Source organism: Xyrauchen texanus, chromosome 15 (genome assembly GCF_025860055.1).
Source record: "Xyrauchen texanus isolate HMW12.3.18 chromosome 15, RBS_HiC_50CHRs, whole genome shotgun sequence".
NCBI lineage: Eukaryota > Metazoa > Chordata > Actinopteri > Cypriniformes > Catostomidae > Xyrauchen > Xyrauchen texanus.
Window position 1 is genome coordinate 9,616,085 of NC_068290.1, and position 26,785 is coordinate 9,642,869.

The following is a 26,785-nucleotide window of genomic DNA, read 5'->3' on the forward strand; positions in this document are numbered from 1 at the left end:
CCTGTCTGAATGTATGTCTTTGTGGAACACATGAGCAGATATTAGGCAGAACGTCAGTCTCAGTCACCATTCAGTTTTATTGAATCTTTTTTTCCATATAGTGAAAGTAAATGGTGACTGAGTCGGTCATGTTCCAACAAGCAGTTAATATGCTAAAAAATGTAATACATCTGAATCATATTTAACTATGTTTGTTCATTACCTTTACATAATATTAGCCAAAGCTGTTGAAACCTTGAAAATAAGTTTCCACAAAACTAGACCTTGTTCAGAGTTCAAAGGATATAGCTTTCAAGAATATCTCTTTGAGTGTTCTTTGTGTGTCAGGAGTTGACTGGTTTACAGATGTGGCCACAGTCATATGTGGTTGTCATGGGTAGAGACCATTCTCTTCAGAAGTCTGTGATGTTTCTGCACTCTTCCATCACTGCCACTGCATAGCAATATTCTTCTCTAAAATAAATATTATTGTATTATTGTAAGTTTCAGAGTAAATATATTTTACTGTAGAGGTATGAATATTTAGGTTTGCATTCTGCACTGATATTTATTATGTTGGCTTGGCAAATGCACAATGTGAAAGAGTCAATAAATGCAAATTAAATAGCAGACCCCTACATTGCTCCACACATTAAGGCTTGGATAGAAACTTGTATATTCATTTATCTTTTATATAGAGAGTATTTTTCTTCAATACTGACAACCAATCCTTCAAGCAACAACAACGTCCCATGGAAACACAAAATAGATGTAATCAAGGCTAAATGAAACTGAAGTCTTCATTAAAATATCTGCACAATCCTTTATGATGACATCACTGTGGATTTTGGTGTATTTGTGTGGCAGCCCCTCTCTGCAAGTAATGAGGTTGTGGGGTCCAACATCATCTATCTGAATAGAAATAAACAATTAGGTTCAGAGTCAGTGTTTCATTATATGTGGACAATGTAAGTGAGCCCTTCACAATGTGAAAAAGAAAAAGTGAAATAAGGTGTGATAGTTTATTTTTATTTTGTTTATTTATTTTGTGACTGGGCAAAATGTTTATGTGTAAACCCATGTAAATAATTTAAACATTCCAAAATTCTATATGGATCACAGTCTTTATTACTCCCATGGTTAGTGGAGAAGTGAAGAGAAGTATCCTCACTCACAACAGCTGGAAAACTTAATGTAGCTGCTTTTTAACTGTAAACCTATGACACAAAGAAATGACATTGTATTAATTAATTACAGTGTATAAATTAATGGCAAAAATTGATAGGAAAAAAGAAAGAGATAAAAGTACTTAAAACTCACATAATCCCAGGTGGGATGAATACCTGAATACCTGAAATATTATGTCAGTATTTTAAAGAAAATTACAAAACAACAGCTCACCTCTTGACTTGGTCACTTGCATTTTCTGGTAGAGAGATCTATAAAATAAAACAAATACAATCTTATGGCTAGGAAGCCACCACAAGGTTAAAATTTAAAGTGCTTAAAATGGAGTTGCTCAACATTTGGCAAAAACTTACCAATGTGATATGCTGCCTTTACCAAGCAGTGACAAAATTGTCTGTTGTCTGATAACAGGTGTAGTTTTATTCATTCTGTGATTATTATTTAGAGGTTATAAGCACTAAAGTTGTTCCAATAGTCTCATGCCCTGCAGGGAGAGAAAAACAGATGTCATGTTCTCTAGGCTGTATGATCATGAATTCCTTTCATGGTTATTAAATATTTGTAAAGACAAAAATAACTGGATGCAGGTTTTTATTTGGACATTGTGGCTACATTTCTAAATGTAAAGGTTGATAAGCTCTTAAGTAAAATAACTTGTAATTATTGAATGCATAGAGGACAGCAGCAACCTCGAATGGGAACCACTGGCCCGAACACGTCAAGTGGTGGAAACTACCCGAGCACAAGCAACAGATCTCGGCGGCCTTTTCGTCATTCAATATTAACCTCAATCAGCAAAAGTGCTCTGGGGCGATATCACCTCCCACATCCATGACACTGCTTGGGGCATTCTAGGATCGAGAAAGACAGGGTGGTTTATTGCATCACTAACTTGCGTCACCGATCGACCCAAGCCATGAGCCAAGTAATGCACATCAAGAACGCAGGTGGGCAAGTCCTGCAGGACCCTCCTGCCATACTCACCCACTGGAGCGAATACTTCACTGCCATCTCAGTTCCCGCACCCACCTATTCCCAGCTCCGATCCCATCCCTGGACCTGTACCTCCAGCCACCACCTCTGAAGTTGTGAAAGCTGTGAAGAGAATGGAGAATGGCAAAGCCACAGGCCTGGATGACATCCCAGCTGAAGTCTGGAAGCTGATGGGACATCACAGTGCCAAGATCCTTGCCGCTCTGTTCAACAAGATCATAGCCGATCTGGAAGGGAAAGGGAAATGTCCCTGAGTGCAAGAACTACCGCCACTCTGCCTCCAGTGCCACTCCTTGAAAATTTTAGAATGCATCCTGGACAGTCTCCTCAGCTATAACCAATAAGGTTTCATCAAGGGGTGCGGAACTACGGACACCATCCACGCTTTCTGGACCTGGAGAAGGCATTTGCTAGCATACCCCATAAGATCATCTGGGCCTTACTCCGATCCCACCATGTCAACTATGTCAACTGGACGCAGCTTCTCTATGCGAGTGCTGTCCGCTGTCCATCCGGGATATCACCACTGATTACCATAAATATCGGAGTCCATCAAGGGTCTGCCCTAGCACCACTGCTCTTCATCACTTCCATGGATACGGTGACGGCAGATCTACAGATGCCATACCCTTGGTCCCTACTCTACGCTGATAATGTATTTCTTGCTTACAGGGAATGGCAAGAACACCAAGACCAAACACAGCACTGGTAAGATCATCTGGATGTAAATGGCCTGCAACTCAACCTCGACAAGATTGAGTACATGGAGTGTGGCCCTCAGACCGACGATACCATCATGATCGATGGTAGAGACCTGAAGAAGGCCACCCAATTACCTTGGTTCCACCCTCTTGGCTGATGACGACAGTCTTCCAGACGTAAGATCAAGAGTCAACGCTGCCTGGCTGAAGTGGCGCCAGGTAACTGCCGTCCTTTGCGATCGACGCATGCCAAACCACCTCGAGGCAAAGGTCTACAAGACAGTCGTCCACCCAGTTGCCCTGTATGGTGCAGAGTGCTGGCCCTCAGCCACCAGGCATGAACAGGCCCTTCACATAATGGAGATGTGCATGCTCAGGTGGACGTTAGGACTGACCCGATGGGACCAGGTGATGAATGAGGATGTCAGGAAAATGATGGGTGTGACACCGATAATGAATAAGATGAGGGAAGCACGCCTCCGATGGTACGGCCAAGTAGTCCACAGCGAAGTGGAGTCTGTGGCGAGGAGAGCACTGTGCCTCAACCCCGGGGGAAAATGACCAGGTGGACAGCCAAAGAAACGATGGATGGACCGGCTTTAGGAAGATATGAGGCATGTCAATGCCACCCCCGAAGATGCCCTAGATCGGAAGAAATGGTGAGCAACTTGCCGAAAAGCAGACCCTGCACTCACATGGGACAAATGCTAGGAAAGAAGAGGACAATGTTGCAACGAGAATTTTTTTGTGTGCAATTAGTCATGCATGCTTAAAACAGTAACAGCTTGTGGAAATTTGATCACATTTGAGAATAGTGAGGTGCTCCATTTTTGTCGCAGATGCAAACAGGAGACAATTGCGCCCTGTAAAGGAGCAGAGAGCATGTGCCTCCTCAAGAAGTGTGAGAGAAGTGAGTGAGTCACACAAAACCGTGTTTGTGGATGCCGCTGCAACAATGCAGGCACGCTGAGTGTATTCAGCCGTACAGGGATGCACAGAGACAGCTTGTTTATGAAATGGCAAATGAAACTCGCCGCATTCTGCAAACACCACACCATACACAACTCCAGGCTCTCAGAAGTTCTTTGTTAAGTCCACACAGTCATGAGGTTTTATAATTAGCTCATTCCTCCAAGACAAAAGCAAGTCCTTCTTGTTTATGCCCCCAACTTTCAGGTGGCTTTGTATTTTTGAGATTGCTATTGTCACAGCGCTAGGTGAAGAGTTTTTCTGTGCTGTAGCATTTGGGACTGACATAAGAAGCAATGGAACATTCTTAACTTGGATAGTTAATATAAAAATGATTTAGATTCTGAATTCAACCATCATTTACCCTCATGACTTTCTTTCCTGCATGAAACACAAACAGGTGTGCTAGTGAAGCGTTTACCTTTAGTTACTATTTTATTGTAAGGAAAAACTATTTATTGAAAGTGAATGTTGACTGAGACTAATTGCTTTACCGTATAGTCATACAGATTTAGTGAATGAAAGATGACAGAATTTTACATTTTTGGGTGAACTATCCCTTTAAAGGACATTGTACCAAAGCACAACAGTAAATTTAAAGTTCATTCAATACTGAAAAATATAAAAATTGACAATTTCACCCAATATTTTTGTGTGCTATGCATTTTTTGTGCTTGTTAGAGTAGTATCAAAGTCTTTCTAGCAAGTCAGTCCACTGCCGGCCATCTTTGGTCTAGGTAATAAGCATACCTTCTTTGCTAAATAGTCTCTTGTATTGTGTTGTTAGCTTAGCAACATGCTAATGTGAAATTCTATTGGAATAAACTATGAGAGTGAGTTAAATCTCCATTGAGGAGTGCTAGTAGTGTGGTGTGAACAGTTGCTGCCTAAATGAAGCATTTCAAATCACTCACTACTGCATGTGGTTCCATGATGGACACCTTTAGAAGGTAGCTGCCTATGTAGAAAGTAGCAATGCAGCTCACTAGGTTTTGGGAGAGACTTTGTGTCCTGTCTAAAACATTTTGTATTACAGGCCAGAATGGGGAAAAAATTGTATCACAGGGATTTCGGCCATGGCAGGATTGTTGGTGCCAGACGGGCTGGTTTGAGTATTTCTGTAACTGCTGATCTCCAAAGATTTTCACGTACAAAAGAGTTTTCCCAGAATGGCACCACAAATAAATAACATCGTGAACGGCAGTTTTATGCATGCGGCTGGAAGCGCTTTGTTGATGAGAAGGTCAATGAAGAATGGCCAGACTGGTTTGAGTTTACAGAAAGGCTACAGTGTCTCAGATAACCACTCTGCACAATTGTAGTGAGCAGTATAGCATTTCAGTGCTAGTCTTGCAATCACAACTTTGTTTCCAGCAAGACTGATAAAATGTCATGTGTGTTTCCATCAAACCAGCCAATCAGATTGGTGCTTATTAGATCGAGAAAGTGTTTTCAAGTTTTGTGTGCAAAATGCATCAGACAGTTAGTGAACTGTCTGTGGATGAGAATATGAATAATTAGGCACAAATGCATTTTTATACACCCCAAAACTGATTGTCACTTTCTCTCAATCTGTAGAAAAAGTTATTATTTTTAAAGTGATGCCTCCGAGCTGAGAATTTGTGTGAATCCCTTTAAAAATATTCCTGCCAATGAGGGGGAATTGCCTGGGATTTGCCACAAGTACAACAGATGATCGTTTGTCTCAGATTATACACTCTGTCACAAATAGTTAAGCATTAACTGGTTTCAAGGGGGCTTCTAAATGGAGCGGACAGAATTAGAAGGTGCTTTCATTTGATTGCAATCAGAGAGCCGGTGGGAGATTGCTTGCAGTCTAAGTGGAGGAGACACCGTGGAGAAATGGTCTGGAGGTGGGTGAGTGAAAGTTCAGGGTAGGGTAATGCACTGTTCTGAGAACAGCGTGTGTGTGGTATGAAGAGAAAAACAACACTGATTTTACATAAGATGTGAGGCAGGGAGCTGATGGCAGAGCTACCGGAGACCTGATTTACGTGGCTGGCGGCCAGAGTAATGGAGGTGCATGCTGGGCACAGGTGGTACATTCAGCCTGTGCATGGCTCAGCACAGCGACCTCTGTTGGTCAATGGTGGAAATCAAGATCATGTCAGTGAAATGAATCAAGCTAACCCTGTCAAGGTTTTAGCTTTGCCTTTAGAAGATATGGTGTGAGAATGGTTGTTGGTGTTTTATCCCAAGCGATGGTGATTGCAGTGAAAAGAAAGCTGCTGTCACAGGCCGAGAGCTGGCCTGTAAATCTGTTGAAAAGAGCTGAGAGGTAAGGACGCATGCATTAGAACAAGACATTGGGGGTGACAAGAGACAGAGAGTGATGTTCAACCATGGGAGATTGACGAGCTTTCTCTGCACTAGCAATTGAAGGAGAAGAATAGTGTCATTCTTTCCCTCTGTTTCTACATCTTTCTCTTTATCATGGTTCTATCTTTCTGTTCAACTAAACATCAGCATTTACACAAGCATATCTACCTGTCAGTCCTTAAACTCAGTGCACATTTCTCAGAGTCTGGAATTATTTTTGATGATTTGAAAGGACCTGTAGATTACATTTACATTTACATTTATTCATTTGGCAGACGCTTTTATCCAAAGCGACTTACAAAAGAGGAAGAACATCAGCGAATCATCTTAGGGAGACAGTGGTACAAAAAGTGCCATATTACAAAGTTTCACTATCATCAGAATAGTACACCAAACAGATTTAAGTGCAACAAGAAATGTAAATAATATTTATTTATTTATTTTTTTTTTTTTAGTGACCGGTTAAGTGCTTTTGGAAAAGATGTGTTTTTAGCCGTTTTTTGAAGATAGAGAGTGAGTTAGCTTCCCGGATTGAGTTGGGAAGGTCATTCCACCACCGTGGTATGATGAAACTGAAAGTCCGTGAAAGTGTTTTGGTGCCTCTTTGTTTTGGTACGACAAGGCGACGTTCCTTAGCCGACCGCAGGCTTCTGGTGGGAACGTAGCTCTGCATAAATGTTTTTAGGTATGCTGGAGCAGACCCAGTGACTGTTTTATATGCCAGCATCAGGGCCTTGAATTGAATACGTGCATGAACCGGCAGCCAGTGGAGAGAGACAAAGAGTGGTGTAACATGTGCTCTCTTAGGCTCATTAAAGATCAGACGTGCTGCTGCATTCTGGATCATTTGCAGGGGTCTAATAGCACATGCAGGAAGGCCTGCAATGAGAGCGTTACAGTAGTCCAGTCTAGTTATGACAAGGGACTGAACGAGCAGTTGTGTGGCATGTACAGAGAGGAAGGGTCTTATCTTCCTGATATTGTAGAGTGTAAATCTACATGATCTTGCAGTTTTTGAAATGTGGTCTGTGAAATTTAGCCCATCATCAATGGTTACCCCTAGATTTCTGACCGTTTTGGACGTTTTGGAACGGTTAGAAAGATTAGATAAATCACAGACACCCTAAACCCTAAAATAACTGTAAAAGTGATGATTTAAACAACTTTACAGCTTAAATAATACATGAGTTTTGACAAAATTAATGTAAGTGCTGTAATAAATGTATAAGCTTCACATTTCTGCCTTTAAACCATCCAAATATTGGCCAATTTCACTTTCATTGTAAGAGTCTTACTGTAACCTTGATTTTTGTATCTTTTTTTAAAGAAAAGGAGGGACGAGTAACATTTTTAATGTGGTAATTGTCACGATTCCCTTGTTGTCTGCCCTGGGTTACCTTGTCTTGTTTTACCTTTGCCCCTTTGTTTACCATTTTGTCCCTTGTTTCACTCCATACTCTCCTTGTCAGCTTCGTGTTCATTGTTCATTCTGTTTTCACCTGTCCCTCGTTAGTTTGCTTTTGATTTCTGTTTATTTAAGCCCTGCTTTTTGTTCACTCCTTGTCTTTCGTTGAATGTTGTTCAAGCCTGGTGTGTGTTCCTTGCCCGAGTTCTTAGTTTGTGTTTGTTGAGTTCTTAGTTTATGTTTGTTTCCCCATCGAGGGTTTTTCCTTTGTGTTTGTTTTGTATATATTGTTTGTTTAATAAAGAAGCCTCGTCTCCTCGCTGCCTCATTCTTAACAGTAATAAACGTTATGCAATAAATGCTGTCATTTGTGCTTAACTTGCATTAAAACCACCCAGAATATTGCTTTTATATTTCAGTTGTTTCCACTATAGACAGCAAAGAGAGCAAATGGAGACTTTAGCCTAAACGGGCTAAAATGTGATTTAAGCCTTTTTGCTAACTTCCACTAGGCCATTCAACCACACCTCCTCTCTCCAAAACCCTGCCTGATCACACAGGCTGCATCCAAAAACTAAATATTGCTGCCTTCACAGGCTGTGTCGGAGGTAGGAAGGTATCAAAGCATATACGCATTCAATATTTGCATCACATTTTATTAGTGACTCAATTTCTAGTGAGAAATAATTATTATAGTTTCTAAATATTTCATTGGGTATTGTATTGGGGCTTTACTGGTTTTGAAATTAGGCACCAATATGGGGTGTCTAGTCAGGACATGGAAGGCAGGGATATTCGTTGAATGGTTTAATATATATCAGAAATACAGATGCACAGGCACTATTTCTCATTAACTTTACAGTGCAAGTGTGGTTCTGAAGGAAAGGAAATAAACATCAATATTAACTAACATAAACACAACTGAGGTTGATAAGTCTCTCTAGCCAGTTAAATAAACAATGCTAAACACGTTCTGAAACATGAACTACAATCAGAATGCCATACAATCTACACATACGACAGAGATAAAATCTGTCACTAACTATAAACCTAACATAAATTGCTACTATTAACCTATCCATATGATACTTGTAACTTACTTGTGGTCACTGACGCACACGAACACAACTTGAAGCTTAACGTAGAAACTGAAACTAAACTGACGATCGTTCTCTGTAATCCAGGGCATGTCGCAACATGTCAGAAAAGGGGCGTGGTCTGAGCGAACACTCGCTGTACATGCTCAAACTAAGTTCACATCACTTGAGCCTTTTGCACAGCCGCCCCATAATTCACAGTGTGAATTATCTCCTTGGAAGGCTCAACTATCCACAGGAGCTGTTGTCGAGGCATCCTCCGGGATGGCCGGCAGCTCAATGAGCTTGGCTACTGGTCTGGTGTAAGTCCTCCCGTCCACCTGCACCTCAGCAGTCCTCACTTTCCCATCGACACTCCTAATGGTCTTCGTGACTCGTCCCACGGGCCACAATGCCCGAACTAACCTTTGGTCAATTACCATCACCACTGTACCAACAGTGAGGTTCTCTGTGTCCTTTACCCATTTCTGCCTTGACTGCAAGAAAGGTAAGTAGTTCCGTATGAAGTGGGTCCAAAACTGGTCAGCTAACACCTGACTGTGCCTCCATCTTCTCTGACTGAGAATCTCAGACTCAGGGTACACCACTTGAGGAAGCGAAGAGTCGGGCCGCCCCATGAGGAGGTAGTTAGGGGTTACGGGATCTACATCGGCTACATCTGTCGACACATAGCCCAGTGGCTTGGAGTTGAGGATTCCCTCTACCTCCATCAGAACAGTCTGCAAGACTTCTTCGGTCACTGTCTGTGCTACCAGATTAACATAGAGTGCAGCCTTAATGGATCTGACTTCCTGCTCCCAGGCTCCACCAAAGTGAGGTGCATTTGGTGGGTTGAACTGGAAACGGATCTGGTGCTTAGCCAACTTGGTCTGTAGCTCTTCGCACATGGCCTCAAAACTTGCTTGACCTGGAACAGGCCAAAGCAATCTACTCCTGTTGAATAAAATGGAGGCTTCAGGAGGCGGAGACGACAAGGGGGCAGATCTGCCATCTTAGGAATAACCGGCTTCGCTCTCCATTTCTGGCACTCCGGGCAGGATCTCTGATGACGACGCACAGCTTCGCGGTCTTGCAGGATCCAAAACTTGCGTCGGAGTTCTGCAAAGACCCTTTCCGATCCAGAATGGAGTAACTTATTGTCATACTGTTGTATGATAAGTCTTGTAATATGGTGCTTAGGTTCTAGCACAATTGGGTGAACGACATCTTCTTCCAGACTAGTAGAACGGCGCAACCTACCACCTACTCGGATAAGGCCCTTAGAGACGTCGTACTCTGGAGCAAGTGACAAGAGCCGACTGCTGTATGGAAGTGCTTTCCCTGTTTTTAGACTCTTTACTTCGTCTGGGAAACTATCATATTGCGCTCTCTGAAAGATCCGGAGTTCTGCTTCTGCGTAGTCATCTGCACTGAGGGCACTTGACTGGGAGGCCGCCCCATGCAGTGACCTACTTGTTGCCTCAAGGAGATCTTCAAAGGTAGAGTGGTCTTCAGCGGCTGGGATCTCTGGAGCAGTAATGGCTGACAAGATGCCACAGAACACAGACCTCTTCATCTCTGTCTCATCTGGAACCTCCATGAAAGAAGTTGTGGCTGGCCAACTCTCACGTGGCAGCCGAAGGAAGGTAGGACCTTGACTGAATTGATTTGGCTTAGCTAGGTTGGATAGTGTCATCCCTCTGGTGATAGCATCTGCGGGGTTATTCTGTGTGTCCACATACCTCCATGACCGGTGATCCGTTAGCTCCTGAATCTCAGATACACGAGTCCCTACAAACACCTTGTATCTGCAGGACTCTGACTGTATCCAGGTGAGTACTGTGGTGGAGTCAGACCACAGCACTGTGTTACTCAACTGAAGGGTGAGCTCTCTCTGGATCATCTGGGCAAGCTGAGCTCCGGTAAGGGTGGCACATAGCTCAAGGCGTGGCATTGATTGTTGTTTCTTCGGTGCCACTCTTGAGCGTGCCAGCACAAAGGATACATGGACTTGGCCATGAGGATCCTCACCACATAGGTAAGCAACTGACCCATAGGCGGACTCTGATGCGTCACAAAAGACGTGAAGCTCGAGGGTGATGGCACTTACATCCACGTCCGGTGGGAAGTAACTCCGGGAGAGACTGACCATTGGGAGCTGAGGGAGCTCTTCTTCCCATGTAGTCCAGGCATGCAGGAGTTCAACCGGTAAGTTTGGGTCGTCCCAGTCGCGGTCTTTGGCCCACAGTCTCTGGACCAAAACTTTAGCCCTTGTGGTGAAGGGCAGGATATGACCTAGGGGATCATACTGGCTTGCTAGTATCTTATAGATATTTTGCATGGTCGTCTGGCTTGGGGCAACCGGGCGATGCCTGTAATGGAGTGTGTCCTCCATGAAGTGCCAACTGATGCCTAGCATCATCTCATGAGCTTCACCATGCGTCTGAGAAACCCATCTTTCGCTGCTGTCAGACTTGGCCTCCTTAGGCAGGTTACAAATCACCTCTGGCTGGTTACTGGCCCACTGGCGTATATCGAAGCCACCTGCAGCTAGAAGAGTTCTAAGCTTTGTCACAAGGTTGCTGGCTTCTACTACAGTGGGTAGACTCTGCAGGCAGTTATTGACATAGAAACAGTGTTCTACACTGTGGCGGTCATTTTCCCCTGGTTGACTTCACTCATTCACGTGTTTCTGGAGAGCAAAGATCGCGCAGCAGGGACTGCACGTCGTCCCGAATGGCAGGACCTGCCACTGGTACACTGATGGCTGTTCGTCCATCTTTAGATCCCTCCAAAGGAACCTCAGCAAGGGCTTGTCTCTGTCCAGCAGGCGGACCTGGTGAAACATTCCTTTAATGTCTCCACTCACTGCAACTCGATGCTCTCTGAAGCGCAGGAGTACTCCAAGAAGTGAGGGTCCTAAGGCTGGACCAGGAAGGAGGTAGTTATTTAGACTCTGTCTGCCAAGCTGGAAGCTGCAGTTGAAAACAATCCGTTCCTTGCTATTGTGCCTGACCATGTGGTGGGGCAGAAACCACGATTCCTCTGAATAGTCCACCTCGCATGAGTCAATCTTGGTGACGTACCCAGCAATCTCCAGTTTCTTGATCTCTTCCTGGTAGGTAGATGCACGCAGTGGGTCTTGTACTAACCTCCTCTCTGTGTTTTGCAGGTTCTTCATTACACCTTTCTTTGAAACTTGCATCTTGGGCATGTTTGTGGCTCGTAGAAGGGGTGTAGCGTACCGATGCACTCTGTTTACTTCTACACGGATGGTCTCGGCCTCTAATAAGTCCACTGAGTACTTGTCCTGTCTGGATCTGGTCACCAATTTCTCACTTTTAAAAGGCAATGTATCTAACTGCCACAACCATTCAACTTGACTGAACAGCTCAACAGAAGGGGAGGAAACTGTGGTGAACAAACACTGTGTGGTGGAAAGCTGCTGCCGCAGGTATTTTGCTGGACCCTGGAGTGTCCAACCGAGCTTAGTCTTTACTGCTGCAGGACCACCAGGGGGACCCAGATGCACTGGCTCAATCAGAACGATCAGATCAGCATTATCCGATCCAATCAGGAGGGTTGGCTGAGCTCCATCGATGGGTGGGATTGCCAGACCTCTTAGATGCCGATATCTTATCTGGAGCTGGGTAACTGGGTAGCTGTACTGAGAGAGACCTAAGTGTTCACCTGTGAATGCGCCTTGAATGGAGAACCTCTTCGTTGGTTGGGAAGCTGGAGTGATCGTAAAAGACACACGTGAGCCTGACAGTATCTTGATGTCTTGGCGGATAGTACGGAGTGTGAGGTCTTCTGCTTGACCCTGTACTCCCAGACGGCGTGCTGCAGACGAAAGCAGGATGGTTCTCTCAGAGCCATCATCTAACACTGCATACATGTCGAGCACTTTATCCTGGTATTGCAAATTGACTCTGACAATCTTCAACAGCACCTGGCTATATCTATTTGGCTGATCCAGGTAATGAGTCTCTGCTGTCGATATGATGGTGGGCTCGTTCTCACTCCTCTGGTTGACCTCGTGTAGAACAGAAAGGTGTTTTGACTGACAAAGGCGACATGGCTTCTTGAGGTCACAGGCAGAGGCTAGGTGAGAACGTCCACATCTCCAGCACCTTCTCTTGACTTTAATCCAGTCCACCATCTCTGCTTTGGTAAGCTTAGCGAAACTCTCAGATTGGCTGAGGTAGTGTTCTGCCTCACAGTAAGGGCAGTATATCTTACCCTTCCCTTGGGTTTGGATAGAATGAGCTGCTTGGGAGGACATGTCAGATGGATGGTTACTGAATCTGCCTGTCCCATGCATAACAGTAGTGATCTTAACCTTGGACTTAAGCTGCTTGAATTCTCTCTTGTCCTTCTCACTGTGAGTTTGGAGTGAAGGCTCAATGTCCAGGCATCTGACTTCTGCTTTCAGCCACTCTGAAAAGTCAGTGAGCGTTAACTTTAGTTTATCAGGGTCCTTCCTATACTGTTGACGACGAAATCGCTCTTGCTGGTGTTTGGGGAGCCTACTTAAAAGGCGCTTCACATTTGAGCCGCAGTGGAGTTCCTCATGGCCTTCACCTCGGAGAGCTTTCAGCTTCCCGACAAGCGACTGCACTCTGATGGAAAACTCGTCGAGAGCCCTATCATCTCGGATGAGGGGTAAGCATTCAATATCCTCTATCTCCTTCAGCACAAACTGATATGGACGCCCATAGCGTTCATCCAGTGCTTTCAGAGCTTCAGAGTAGGGCATAATGGACTCTGCATGAGCTAGCACGAGGCGATGTGCATGCGGCACTTTGACATGTTTCAGCAAAATGGCATACTTGTAATGCTCGGACTGAGAAGGATAAAGAAGTGTGCTAAGGGAAAGGTGTAGCTCCACATATTGAGCTCTATCCTCCTTGGTAAAGTCAGGAAATGTTGGGCCTTCTATATTGAGGGGTGCATGCTGATACCCGTTGGAGGGATAATGGGCCAGCATGGCTAGGTTCCCTTGGTAGAAGGGTTGGGGTACATACCGAGGCTGGTGTATTGACTGGTGCACGAATGGAGGCCTCATCTGATCGAGAGCTGGATTTACATGTAGCGATCTGGGAGGAGCCACATGTGGGAGATAGATATGAGGCTCAGGTGGCACCAGATGTGGATTTCCCAACTGAGGCTCCCTACCTCTCTCGTGCTGGCTGCCGAGTGCTGCTGCGTTGGGCTTACAATTACCTGAAATGGGGTAGGATGGTAGTGGGCTGTATGATGAGGCATTTCTTAAAAGGCCTACTGAATGCTGTAGTCCCTGGGGTGACCCGCTAGGATGGCTGGGCTGGAGGTGAGCTGGTGGATCATGTTCAGTATCCTGCTTGACAGCCTGAACATCATAGCGTGGATCGAGCATGTGCCGAGGGGGTTGAATGACTCGGCTAAGAGGCGGAGGAAGTGTCATTTGCTCTAGCTGATCTGTAAGGTCTGCAGCAACTCTTGGGTGATCCTCAGTTCTGTGGTGGTGAGGAGCAAGGGCTGGGGAAGGCTGTGGTTCACCTCCTCTGTCTGGGTAGAGTTGGCTTACTGGGGTCTGATGCCGTGATGACCTCCTTGACCACTGAGCTGAGGTCTGAGGGGAATGGTGCTGCAGGAAAAACTCCAAAAGCTCTGTTTGTTTCTTGGCCGTTTCACTCTGTTGCCGCGCTGTCTCCAAAGCCTGATGAACAATGGCTTCATTTGCATTCTGCATTGGTTTCATTGAGGATATACTTTTAGCAGGACTGAGTAGCTTCCTCTCCTCTTCGTGCCTGTGCATCTGCGCTAAGCTATGCTGGTCGGAATATTCGACTAAAAAATCATTCAGATATCTTGGGCATTGCACTGCGCGTTTGGGGCACGTAGGTGAAACAGGGAGGCTGATTCCTTCCTTACTGGTTGCCATATCGTTGACTCTATCTGGCTCGAAGGACCATAAATTGTATTGGGGCTTTACTGATTTTGAAATTAGTCACCAATATGGGGTGTCTAGTCAGGACACGGAAGGCAGGGATATTCGTTGAATGGTTTAATATATATCAGAAATACAGATGCACAGGCACTATTTCTCATTAACTTTACAGTGTAAGTGTGGTTCTGAAGGAAAGGAAATAAACATCTATATTAACCAACATAAACACAATTGAGGTTGATAAGTCTCTCTAGCCAGTTAAATAAACAATGCTAAACACGTTCTGAAACATGAACTACAATCAGAATGCCATACAATCCACACATACGACAGAGATAAAATCTGTCACTAACTGTAAACCTAACATAAATTGCTACTATTAACCTATCCATATGATACTTGTAACTTACTTGTGGTCACTGACGCACACGAACACAACTTAAAGCTTAACGTACAAACTGAAACTAAACTGACGATCGTTTTCTGTAATCCAGGGCATGTCGCAACATGTCAGAAAAGGGGCGTGGTCTGAGCGAACACTCGCTGTACATGCTCAAACTAAGTTCACATCACTTGAGCCTTTTGCACAGGTATGTCTATAGGTCACTAAAAATTGTTTTAGGTCATTAGACATGATGTTATGGTCCTTACGAGATACCTTCATATGCAAAATGCTGTCTGTGAAGTCACTAACTGAATGGGGACAGACTTAGCTCTTGGATGCAGAACACCAATTTAAAGGATACCTATCAGACAGTTGAGACATTTTATGTATTTTTTATGCAAAAAATAATAAATAATTATAATAATTACAAATAGCTTATAGTACCATGAAGCCTCTCAGGGTTTTCTCCTGATCTTAATCTCACATTAGAGTCTCTTTTAGAGTTTCAAAAGAAATCTCAACAATGTCCCAAACTGCTTAGATTAACCAAGTTATCAAGAGTCAATCAAAAGTCAGAGATTTCAATATTAACAGTTCTCATTAAATTCGTCCAAAACCAAATTATCTGAGCTGTGCCATACACTTTAATTTTATAGCTCATAATTCATTTTAAAAATGGTCTCATTTGTTTCTATTTTTAATCCTCAAATAAATATATACATTCTAGGAAAAACCTCTGAGATTTGATACTTAAATGAAAAATACCTGAGGACTCCATTGAGTCTCCTGAGGAATGAAAGAACAAAGTCTGATCAATAGAATTTCCACTGTGAAAGTAGAGTAGAAGTATTTTCATAAGGGGAATGTGGGGTATTTTAACATAATGATCAAGAGGCCTTCTAAAAATGAGCTAACTGAAGGCTGAAAGATAGGTTTAATGAGTTCACGACTGGAAAGGAGAGAACAATACTGATGCAGTAATGATGGGATGGAGTCCGAGGAAGAAAAGAAGGCAGGAGATGGATTTCTAAATGACAGAGAAGTGCAGGTAGGAGGACGATGTTACAGAAGAGAAGCGGCTCTGCAGACTCTGATTTAAGATGTTATCTCTGGAGTTGCAGGGGACAGGGCCCAGGTACCGTCCCACATGCTTGTCTGTCTGTCAGCAAGCATATGAGGACCCAGTCTGCAATCTGATACACCAGACAGGAGAACAGAGACTGATTCTCTGCACACAGAGATGAGATGGACGAGCAGGGCTCCTCTCAACTGTTGAATAATTCTTTCTCTGTATGTGATACAAGAAGGGCGGAGGCAAAGAAATCCACCTGGCATTCATTTGACTGTCAGTTCTCAGATTAAAGAGAAGGAGGTGAGCGTGAAGAAGGGAAATAAAGCAAGAGAAGACACAGAGTACAGATGGAAATGAGAAGGAAACAAGCCAATAATGGGGGGAGAGAGAATTCCTGTCAGTGCTGGTGACCTTTGATGGAAAAACTCAAGGTTTGCGAGATTGCCGTCTTTCCCTCTCCATTCCTGTCACTTTTTCCACAGAGAGGCATGCCAAAATATGATGAAAGATGGGTGTGATTGGCTGTGACATGACATTCGACACTGTCAACTCCAAACCCATTCTGCTGTCACACACACACACTGCCCCTTGGGGTAAATTGCTGTAATTTGCATTATGCTTTTCAAAGAGAGGTGAGGAGGAGGAGGCGGGCTGCTGCGGGGGCTTTCATGCTTAAACAAGTCTATTTGACTTTAGAAAAAGGTGCAGGTGATTTCTTTAATCCATTTGAAACATACACACGTCTTTCAGCTAGAGCACTCTTCTGCATTCAAAAGACAGTCCATTCTCACAAAATCAAGCAAAGACATTTCGAAGTGGGAAATGAGGTTTCGATTGAGGTGGTATTAACATATTTCGGAGAGGTTATGTCTTGTCATATCTTGTATATTCTCTGTAAAATTGTATAGATTATATTCAAGGTTTGACAAGGTAAAGCACATGTTGAGCTGATGATGTGAGTAAGGATAAATATTTCCATGTGTGGATCTTTCTTTTTCACCTCTCCTCAGTTTTGGAATCGTTCTCATTCATCATAACTGAAAAAGGATTGGTGCACATCTGAGCACAGTATGGACATGTGCACAAAACTGAACAATCTTACGATAATTCAGGATGATTTTAAAAACCTACAATTGAGAACAATTTTCTTTGTGCCTGTTTATAGATGCCCCCACAGTAAGGGTGCAGACTGCATGCAGAGCAAGGGAGCAAAATACACTAGAGTAATGAATACACTACACTAGAGTCTATAATGGCACTAATTTCTGTTAATTTTATTTCCATTTGAAAACCACTTGGATTTAAAATGCATTGTTACATATCAATAGAAGGAGACTGGAATCAAGCCCACCCTATTCATCTCCTTACCGTGACAATAGAGACAATACATGCAGTATGGGCCCATCATGCATTTCTAAAATAGAATATCACAGAGTACCTTCTACTTATAGAAAAGCACTGATTACCAAATGAATAAAGAACGAAACATGGTTGAACAATTAAAAATATATTATCAAGACAATCATGAATTGAACTTGCACTCAAAAAGGGCCTGTTTTCAAAGCAAAACAGTTCCATTTATTAACATAGAGAATAATAATGTTTTTTTTTGTTTTCAACTCTGTCTGGCTTTTCTATAGCCAGGCATTAGCATCAATGTTGCCAAGCTGTTTGATGTCACAGACTGATTTGTTTTGATCTCACTGTGCATGTCTATTGAGCACTGGACAGAACCCATTAGCCAAATGACACAGAGTAAGCAAGATGCAGATGCACAATGTGTCACATTCAGCTCTTTCTATCTTCAGAAGTTGTTTCTATTACACATACAGTGCAACCATGGGCAGGATAGGGTCCTATGTTACCTAGTGAACATCAATCACCTGTGAAAACCTGAAATATAAGGGTTGGAGTTAAGGTGGAATGGGTGAAAGGCTTTTGGTTTGATAAAACAATAAAGTACTTCACGCCGATATGTCTTAGGAATTTCTATAAATTTCTATAAATTCAGCATTATTCTGTCATGAGTCTCAACCAGGATGTGAATTACACAGTGACTTCCCTTTATTATATAATTAAATTATATTAAAATTATATATACGTATATTATTATGGCAACACTTTAGCAACGCTTTAGTTATCATGAACTAACAATGAACAATATGTGTTTTACAGCATTATTCATCTTTGTTAATGTTAATTAATAAAAATACAATTGCCAATTGTTTGTTCCTGTTTGTTCATAGTGCATTACCTAATGTTAATATATACAACTTAAAAATATATATATATATATTTAGTAATATGTTGAAATTAACATTAACAAAGATTAAAATATTCTGTAAAATCATTGTTCATTGTTAGTTCATGTTAACTAATGTTGTTAACTAATGTTAACAAATGGATCAGTATTGTATAAAGTGTACCATTATTATTGTTATATATATTTTCCAGGTATTTCCCATAAGGTGCCATTTGTATATTTTAATGAAGGAAAAGCAATGCTAGGGCAAATGGAATTTTTTTTTTTTTTTTTTGCCATTTTGGTGAGAGAAAATAAAACGCAATAAATATATTTATCATTTTATGTACAAAACGTGGCCGTGAGTGGCACCCTGAACCCAGGAACCAAGCATCTAGCCACGAGGGCTCAGGGGAGGACGGAGGGTTCCAGTCCAACCCAATACTCACAGCAGCCCAGGCAAGCATAGCGGTCAGCTCTGCATTGGCCTCAGACTGGAAGGAGGCAGCCCAGTCGGGTCCTCGGCATCTGACATCACCAGTGCGCTCTTCGATGCGGCGATCAAGAACTCATCCTGCTCATGAGCCCTGAAAGAGGAGTGGCTTTCCCCCGGAAGAAGGAAAGGTGCAACCACAATGTACATCACTGAAAAAGAACGATCACCCCAACAGCACCGATTCCGATCTTGTTTTAGAAAATTAAACTGAACAGAATTAAACTTGATGATGTCAAATTTAATATGGCCTACGCATTACTACAGCGTAAAAAAAATTAAAGACTTAAACATTGTACTTAATTAAGTGTATGCTTTCAAATGAGACTCCACAAGAATGCGTAAATCAGCTTTCCAAGGGGGGTCTCCTGTTGCATTCAGGGGGTCTGAGACTCCCCTAGACCCCCCGTAATTCGCACCATGGTTTCAACCAAACTATTTGAATTTGTTTCTTTGATCTCTCAAAAGACTGAAAAGATCATTTAAACAAGACTATAAAAATCTTATACAGATTTTATACACAGTGTGCTCTTTAATAACAAACTTTACAATGCTAAACAAGGTTTTTAAAGATCTCTGATGTTTGAAATTGCCTATAAAAACATTTTATAACATTGCCTACCTTACAAACATATCTTTATTCTTTAGACCAAAAGATGCCATTAAAATACAAATAAATACATAAATAATAAAAGGTACACTCAGTAACTGTTGTCTTTGTGTCATCTTGGACTTTCACTGACACCTAATTTTAAATCAGTAGTTTTCAGTTTCAGATGCCATTGTAGAAATGTTGTTTTCACAGTCAGCCATGATTACTAGTCAAGTCAAGTCAATTTTCTTTGTATAGCGCCTTTCACAACACACATCTTTTCAAAGCAGCTTTACAGAAAATCAGCATTAACAGACGATAAAACTGTAATGTCTATAAAGTCAATTAATCATCATTGTGTAATTTAGATAAAATACGATTTTTAATAGTGTTTAAAAATAATTAAATGATAATTGTATTAATAACCCCAGTGAGCAAGCTGAAGGCGACTGTGGCAAGGAACACAAAACTCCATAAGATGTAGATTAATAGAGAAAAATAACCTTGGGAGAAACCAGACTCACTGTGGGGGCCAGTTCCCCTCTGGCTAACATTATGAATGTAATGTAAATATTAATTATGTATAGGTAAAATCATGGTTTAAAATTATTAAACTAAGTGTTAAGGGTCAGTGATTAAACATCGATTGTGTTTGAACTGTAAGATTAATGACCAAAGTCTTTGAAGTCCATCTTGATTAATTGCAGAAGTTCACATAGACGCAATTGTCCTTGTTAATTGGCTGATGAAGGCTTTTGTTGGCAATAGTTATTCTAAGCATTTCATTTCAAGATCGTAGTCCATAAATAGACTGAGGTGATGCAGGTTGGAGTTGGAATCATTTCATCCTCTGAAGTCCGTCATAATAGATTGAAGTGATGTTTGGCTGGCAAAGTTAGGGTTAGAGATCATGCTCAATGTTTCTGGTTTCTGGTTCCGGCAGACCCAACTAAAGCAGCCTAATTGTGGGTTGGAAAATAAATTAGGTGTATGCCTGGCTAAATAGATGAGTCTTTAGTCTAGACTTAAACTGAGAGAGTGTGTCTGCATCTCGAACAGTGTTTGGGAGACTATTCCATAGTTTAGGAGCCAAATATGAAATGGATCTTCCTCCTTTAGTGGATTTTGATATTCTAGGAACTATTAATAGGCCAGAATTTTGCGATCTTAATGAACGTGTTGGAATATAGCGTGGTAGAAGATCACTTAAGTACTGCGGAGCTAGACCATTCAAAGCTTTGTATGTAGTTAACAGAATTTTAAAATCAATACGGAATTTAACAGGTAGCCAATGTAACGATGATAAAATGGGGCTAATATGATCATATTTCTTGGTTCTCGTCAGCACTCTGGCTGCTGCATTTTGAACCAATTGAAGTTTATTTATTGATCTTGCTGGACATCCTCCCAGTAATGCATTACAATAATGTAGTCTTGAGGTCATGAACGCATGAATTAGTTTTTCGGCATCAGCAACCGAGAGCATATGCCTTAATTTAGCAATATTTCTTAGGTGGAATGTTCTACAAACATTTGTAATTTCATTTTCAAAGGACAGATTGGTATCAAATATAAAACCTATGTTCTTCGCTGTTGAAGATGAAGTAACAGTACATCCATCGAGAGTCAAATTATATTTTAGTGGCTTATTTTTAGAGTTTTTTGGTCCAATAATTAGAACCTCTGTTTTGTCAGAATTGAGTAGAAGGAAATTTCTGGCCATCCAATCTTTTATTTCATTAATACACTCTGCTAATTTTGAGAACTGTGAAATCTCATCAGGTTTTGAAGAAATATAAAGTTGTGTATCATCAGCATAGCAGTGGAAACTTTTTAGTAATTAGCAAAATGAACAGCAAAATTAACAGTAATTCCAGTATATCAGTAGATTACTATAATCAATGAGTGAAAATGTCAAATAATAGAACAGTTACTGACATATATATATATATATATATATATATATATATATATATATATATATATATATATATATATATATATATATATATACATATATTCTGGGCTTCACAACTTTTTGGCTCACCAGACACTGTGGCTAGCGGTATTACAAAGTTACTAGTCACTCAGTGTTTTCACAAGCCAAATTCCCCTGCCCCACAAAAACGGATAAAGGTAATTTGAGACTGTAATTGCATTATTTGAACAAGAATTATATGAGTTCAGCAGGACACAGGCCTTATGATTAAAGTCACCTTTATATCTGAAGCAAACAAGACCAGTTAGGACAGTAGTAGGATAGAACTAGGGATGCTCAGATACCACCTTTTCTCTTCCGATCCGATATTGGAAATCTCAGTATGGCCGATACCGATCCGATGCCAGTGTTGTTGTTTTTTTGCATAATCAGTTTAGAATATCTTTACATTATTGTGTGGAAATTATTGGGTGTTCTCTTTAATATGAAAAGAAACACAAACCTCTAACTACACATTGTTTCAATATAATTCATATAATATAATATACATACAATATAATATGTATAGCTTATTAAGAAACACTTTATTATTAACTAGCATACTGGATAATGTAGCAGCAAAATTAACAGTAATTCCAGTATATCAGTAGAAAAGAAGCAGTTTCAACTTGTAACTGGACTTTGAAGGATTCAGATCTCTTTTTTGTTAATTTAGTTGTAAGATATCTGCTCATTTTTCATTCACAGTTATTTTTTGGAACCCATTGAACTTAAATATTATTGTCATTTGTAAACAAATAATAATATATTATAATAGTAATATATCTCAATCGTGCACTTTTAACTTTAAACCCTCACGCTTTTAAGTCCTGTATGTGTCTGTTTGTAGGCAAGTTCACAGTAGTTTAATTCGCCTCTTATTCAAATTCTGGTAAAATGCACCTCCAGTGCTGTTCTAAATGCATATTATAATTGAACCGAGCTATTGAGCATCTACATCTGAGATGTTGTTTGTGAGTAGTGCTCAAATATCACGCACAGCTGTGAAGGCTAAAAATAGCTGCGAGTGTATGTAAACAGAGCAGCGCCATTCACTGATGCACTGGAGCTGTGCATGCATTTTAAATATTTACTTATTAAACACAGCCTTTTGTGATTCACAGAGCTATTGAACGTCTTCAAGTGGCTTTAAATAAAATTCACGAGTCATATTAACTAATTTAATTGTGTCTTTATGGTTATTTTATGTCATTTTTTGAGCTTGAGAGTAACAAACATGATTAACACACTGTATACCCGATCGGTCTAAAAGCTTCAGTATCGGGGATCGGTGCATCCCTAAATAAAACAGGAGAAAACATTTAAATAATTTGTCCATGGAAGTCCAGATGGTAACCTCTTTAACCATTCTGAATTGTACTTGCCTTCATGAAAGTTTAACATTGGGTCTACTATTTTTTAACAGTGGCATTTGTAATAAAGCAACACTCAGACCATGGATGGCTCCACATTATTACTGTGGTTAGGCTAATGTTGGTAGTCTTTCGTAAAAATAAACTATAGTATTTGAAAAGAATAAAAGCAAAAATACATTTAGAAACCTTCAACTACAACTTTCACAGTAATTATTCTATTGAGTACAAAAAGAGATGTTAGATTGATTAAACGAATTCACCATTAACTTTCATTGTACCTTTTCCATAAATGGAAAAATACATTAATCCATTTAAACAGTAAACATGCAGTTTTAACAAGGCACGGCAGCCCCTTATATACTAGAGCCAAAGGAGGAAAAAACATTGATTTATTGTTTATTTGCTGAAACTCTTTAAAGTCTGAACTTGTTTAGAATGTTGAATCTTTGTGACAACTTCGCTGAAAACATTCTAGACACTCTAGACATTCAAGATTGAAAGAGCGCCGGTGTCTCAACATGCGTTTTTTCTCCCCTATTCTCCCGAATTTGGAATGCCCAATTCTCAATGCGCTCTAAGTCCTCGTGGTGGCGTAGTGAATTTCCTCAATCCGGATGAAGAGGACGAATCTCAGTTGCCTCCACGTCTGAGACCGTCAATCCGCGCATCTTATCACGTGGCTTGTTGAGCGCGTTACCGCGGAGATGTAGCAAGTGTGGAACCTTTCTCGCTTTTCACGCTATTCTCAGCGGCATCCATGCAAAACTCACCACACGCCCCACCGAGAATGAGAACCACACATTATAGCGACCATGACGAGGTTACCCCATGTGACTCTACCCTCCCTAGCAACTGGGCCAATTTGGATGCTAAGGGGACCTGGCTGGAGTCACTCAGCACGCCCTGGATTCGAACTCATGACTCCAGGGGTGGTAGTCAGCATCAATACTCGTTGAGTAACCCAAGCCCCTCAACATGCGTTTTTTTACATTTTAAGTTCTTTTTAACTTGACATGGTTTTTAAAATATGTCGGTGTTGTATCGAATTGTATTCTCCATCAGAATCTGTTTTTCCCTTGCCCCGATAGGGTATGAGGTTATGGTAGGAAGGGTAGTGTAGGTTAGGGTTAGGTATGGGCACCATAGGGTAGGGTAGGGAAGGATTAGGCTTAGGTATGTGCATGGGGGAACGCATTCTGACAGCAGAGAATGTTACCGCCAGATACTGTTCCCCCATACAGATCTACTGGGGGAAACAGATTTCGACACAACACCAGTCCTGCAATAGATGTCCAGCATGTGTTTAAACAATGATAAAAAAGAACAGACGCGCGCAAAAACACGTTCGGCGTAAACGGCACCAAACTCGTTCATTTGCACGTGTCTGTGAGCAGTGTATGGAGTAACTATGTAACGGCATTACGGAATTTAATTACAAAATAAATGTAAATAAAAAAATAAACTGTAGGCTAATCTGATACAGTTACAGTTACTGAGAAAAACAATTGTAATTAAGTTACAGTAACTTATGAAAATGTTAACGATTACAAATTTGGTTACATATTAATATTTTCTGTAAAAAACTATATGTTGAATAATAATAATTTGTTGTGTATTTTAAAAACCTTGTGATCGATGTTGTCTCACTGTGTGGTGAAAGGAAATATTATTTTTATATAAAGTTTTAATATAGCAGAAAGAGCTCTCTTTACATATTTATTTATTATAGACATTTTTGCTACCCCACAGAACCACAACATTAAAATTACACAAAACCTTATAAAACAACTTGTACAAATAAACATAGCCAACAACTCAGTCTCTGGAAACTGTATCTGTGACAAGTCGCAGTCTGAAATATTTCAGAGAAATAACGACCGTTTGTCTATTCTATCGTTTGATCAGCTGCCTCTCAATCTTTACTGGTGAGAGGCGTGTTTCTCTGTATTTAAATTAGATAGGCGGATCAAACACGCAGTCCGACTTCTCTTTCAATGTGATTGGCTGAAACTTTATGGGCGTGTTCCAGGGTACCACATGGAGCCTGGAGATGCTGTGTATCAGTGGATGTTGGAATGAGAGTATGTTTAATGGTCGCGGACATTGACATCTTGCATTGAAAACTTTTGGAAATTGTACTGATTTGCACCAGCTATTCATTTGAACTACTTCAGTTTATTTACGGTCAGTTTGGGCTATATTTTTAGCCTCTAATTGATGCATAAAGGGTAAAAGTCTGATTCTTTTAAAGGACGGACACTGTAACAGAGTTGATGGAATCATGAGGGCACATTTACGGGATACGACATTTTTTAGATTTCCTTGTGCATGCATTTTGATTATTTTGCTTGCCGCTACTATCGATATTGTGAATTGTAGTATATTATATGGGCAAATTGAGGAAAGCGCGCCGGCTGGAACAGTGGTCGCTGGGTTTCTTTTACCTTTGGGAGCCAAATGCAAAGAATCAAACTTGCCAGAACGGAAAACAATTTTAACAGGACATGATTCATCAGATTTTTCCCTAGAATATCAGAAGAACACTGGATTCATTTTAAAAACAACCAAAACTTTGGACAGGGAATTCAAATCGAGCTATACGTTGATCGCGAGTCTGCCGGGCTGCAATAACGCGACTGAAGAAGTGACGGTTAAAATCGAGATTATCGATATAAACGACTTCACGCGACATTTTAACCGACAAAATGAAAGGAGAGAGCTTCACGGCGATGTTCAAAACCGAGTTAGGAAGCCAAGAGCTGTTTCTGAAGAGCTGTCTTACACCGTGAAAGCTTCTGAAGATGTGAAAGTCGGAGACTTGATCTTTACGGTACCGGACCAGAAGTTCGAGAAGAAATGGTTCGAAGTGCTTTCTGAAGGGAACTCACCGGTCCAGATAGAAAGAGAGTCGGGACGCGTGTATTTGGCACACCGTTTGATGTCAGCGGCCGAGGTCATGGTTAAAATCCATAACATGAGAGGTAGGTCACACAGCCTTTCATTCCAATGTATTACGCGTTATTATTGGTTCAGTATTCAGGAACACCCCCCTAGTATTCAGCAAGATAGTTGCTGTTGAAACGTCTTTGACAAACTAAACAGTGGCTAACAACAGCCACTGACTGACCAATCATTTAGGCTAACAATATTTATGAGTTTTGTTCGTTTTTCTCTGCAATGCATTTTTGTAAGCCCAAGTAAAGAAACTCTGGAAAAAAGATGCCATATATTGATAGCAATTTTTATGGAAAATCAGAGCACAAACTTGACTGTCAATTCCTTTCCTCCTGGACTCTCTATATTCCCATTGAAAAGGGTGTGCTATTCCTCAAAGCAAAGCTCACAGATCTCCTGTGGCTGATTTGTGAAATGTAGGAACTTGCACTATTAATTCTAAACTTATTATGCAGCCTGAAGTTGCAAAATTCACATGCACTATTATATTAAATATATAATATGTGATGAGCTCCTGATTGAGTTAAAGAGATGCAGCTAGTGGTGTTTAGTGTATCGCACCATTGCTGTATTGTTGTGGTTCCTACTGTTGTTTTAAATACAATGAGAATTCACTGTTCATCAGAATTAAATTGAACCATACAGAACTTTATCAAATAGTTCTGGTCCTGGATTCTAATTGTTCAACAGCTGTGCTTTATTCATGATAAAGCACAGCTCTGACCTCTTCACCAAACTTCTATTTGTATCCCTCCGCCACTCATTGATGACATTTAGGATGGTATTAAATGATTTTAGTTACAAAATATAAAAAAACATTTTCTCCTTAATATCTTTAAGCGGTGACTGTTTTATGAAAGCAATATGACATTTGAGGCTGTTCCAAATTGTGAATATATTCATGACTGAAGGGTTTGCAGACACTCTGCTTCCTGTTGTGCTTAAAAACGCCATTCAGCCTTGACTATATTCACAATATAGCACAGCTATGCCTTATTGCTTAAAGGAATATTCCAGGTTCAATATAAATTAATCTCAGTCAAGACTATTTGTGGCATAATGTTGATTACCATAAAAAAAGTTTTCGACTCGTCCCTCCTTTTCTTTAA

At 41.1% G+C, this 26,785-nt stretch overlaps 1 protein-coding gene, 1 long non-coding RNA gene and 1 pseudogene across 2 annotated transcripts in view; 2 read left to right on the top strand and 1 right to left on the bottom strand.

Annotated features, from left to right (window-relative positions):
- Positions 1-1,062: 1,062 nt before the first annotated feature.
- On the bottom strand, positions 1,063-1,585 carry LOC127655632 (uncharacterized). The gene is made up of 3 exons (XR_007972057.1): positions 1,521-1,585; positions 1,381-1,418; positions 1,063-1,196 (listed from the first exon to the last, which is right to left on the bottom strand). It is a non-coding gene; the product is annotated as an uncharacterized LOC127655632 (long non-coding RNA).
- Positions 1,586-2,083: 498 nt separating this feature from the next.
- LOC127656141 (uncharacterized) lies at positions 2,084-3,524 on the top strand (annotated as a pseudogene).
- A 21,478-nt stretch (positions 3,525-25,002) lies between these two features.
- si:dkey-22o22.2 (neural-cadherin) overlaps positions 25,003-26,785 on the top strand; it is a 216,671-nt gene continuing 214,888 nt past the window's right edge. The window contains exon 1 of the mRNA XM_052143327.1: positions 25,003-25,702. Coding sequence (XP_051999287.1) covers positions 25,003-25,702 — 700 coding nt within the window. The remainder of the gene's footprint in view (positions 25,703-26,785) is intronic.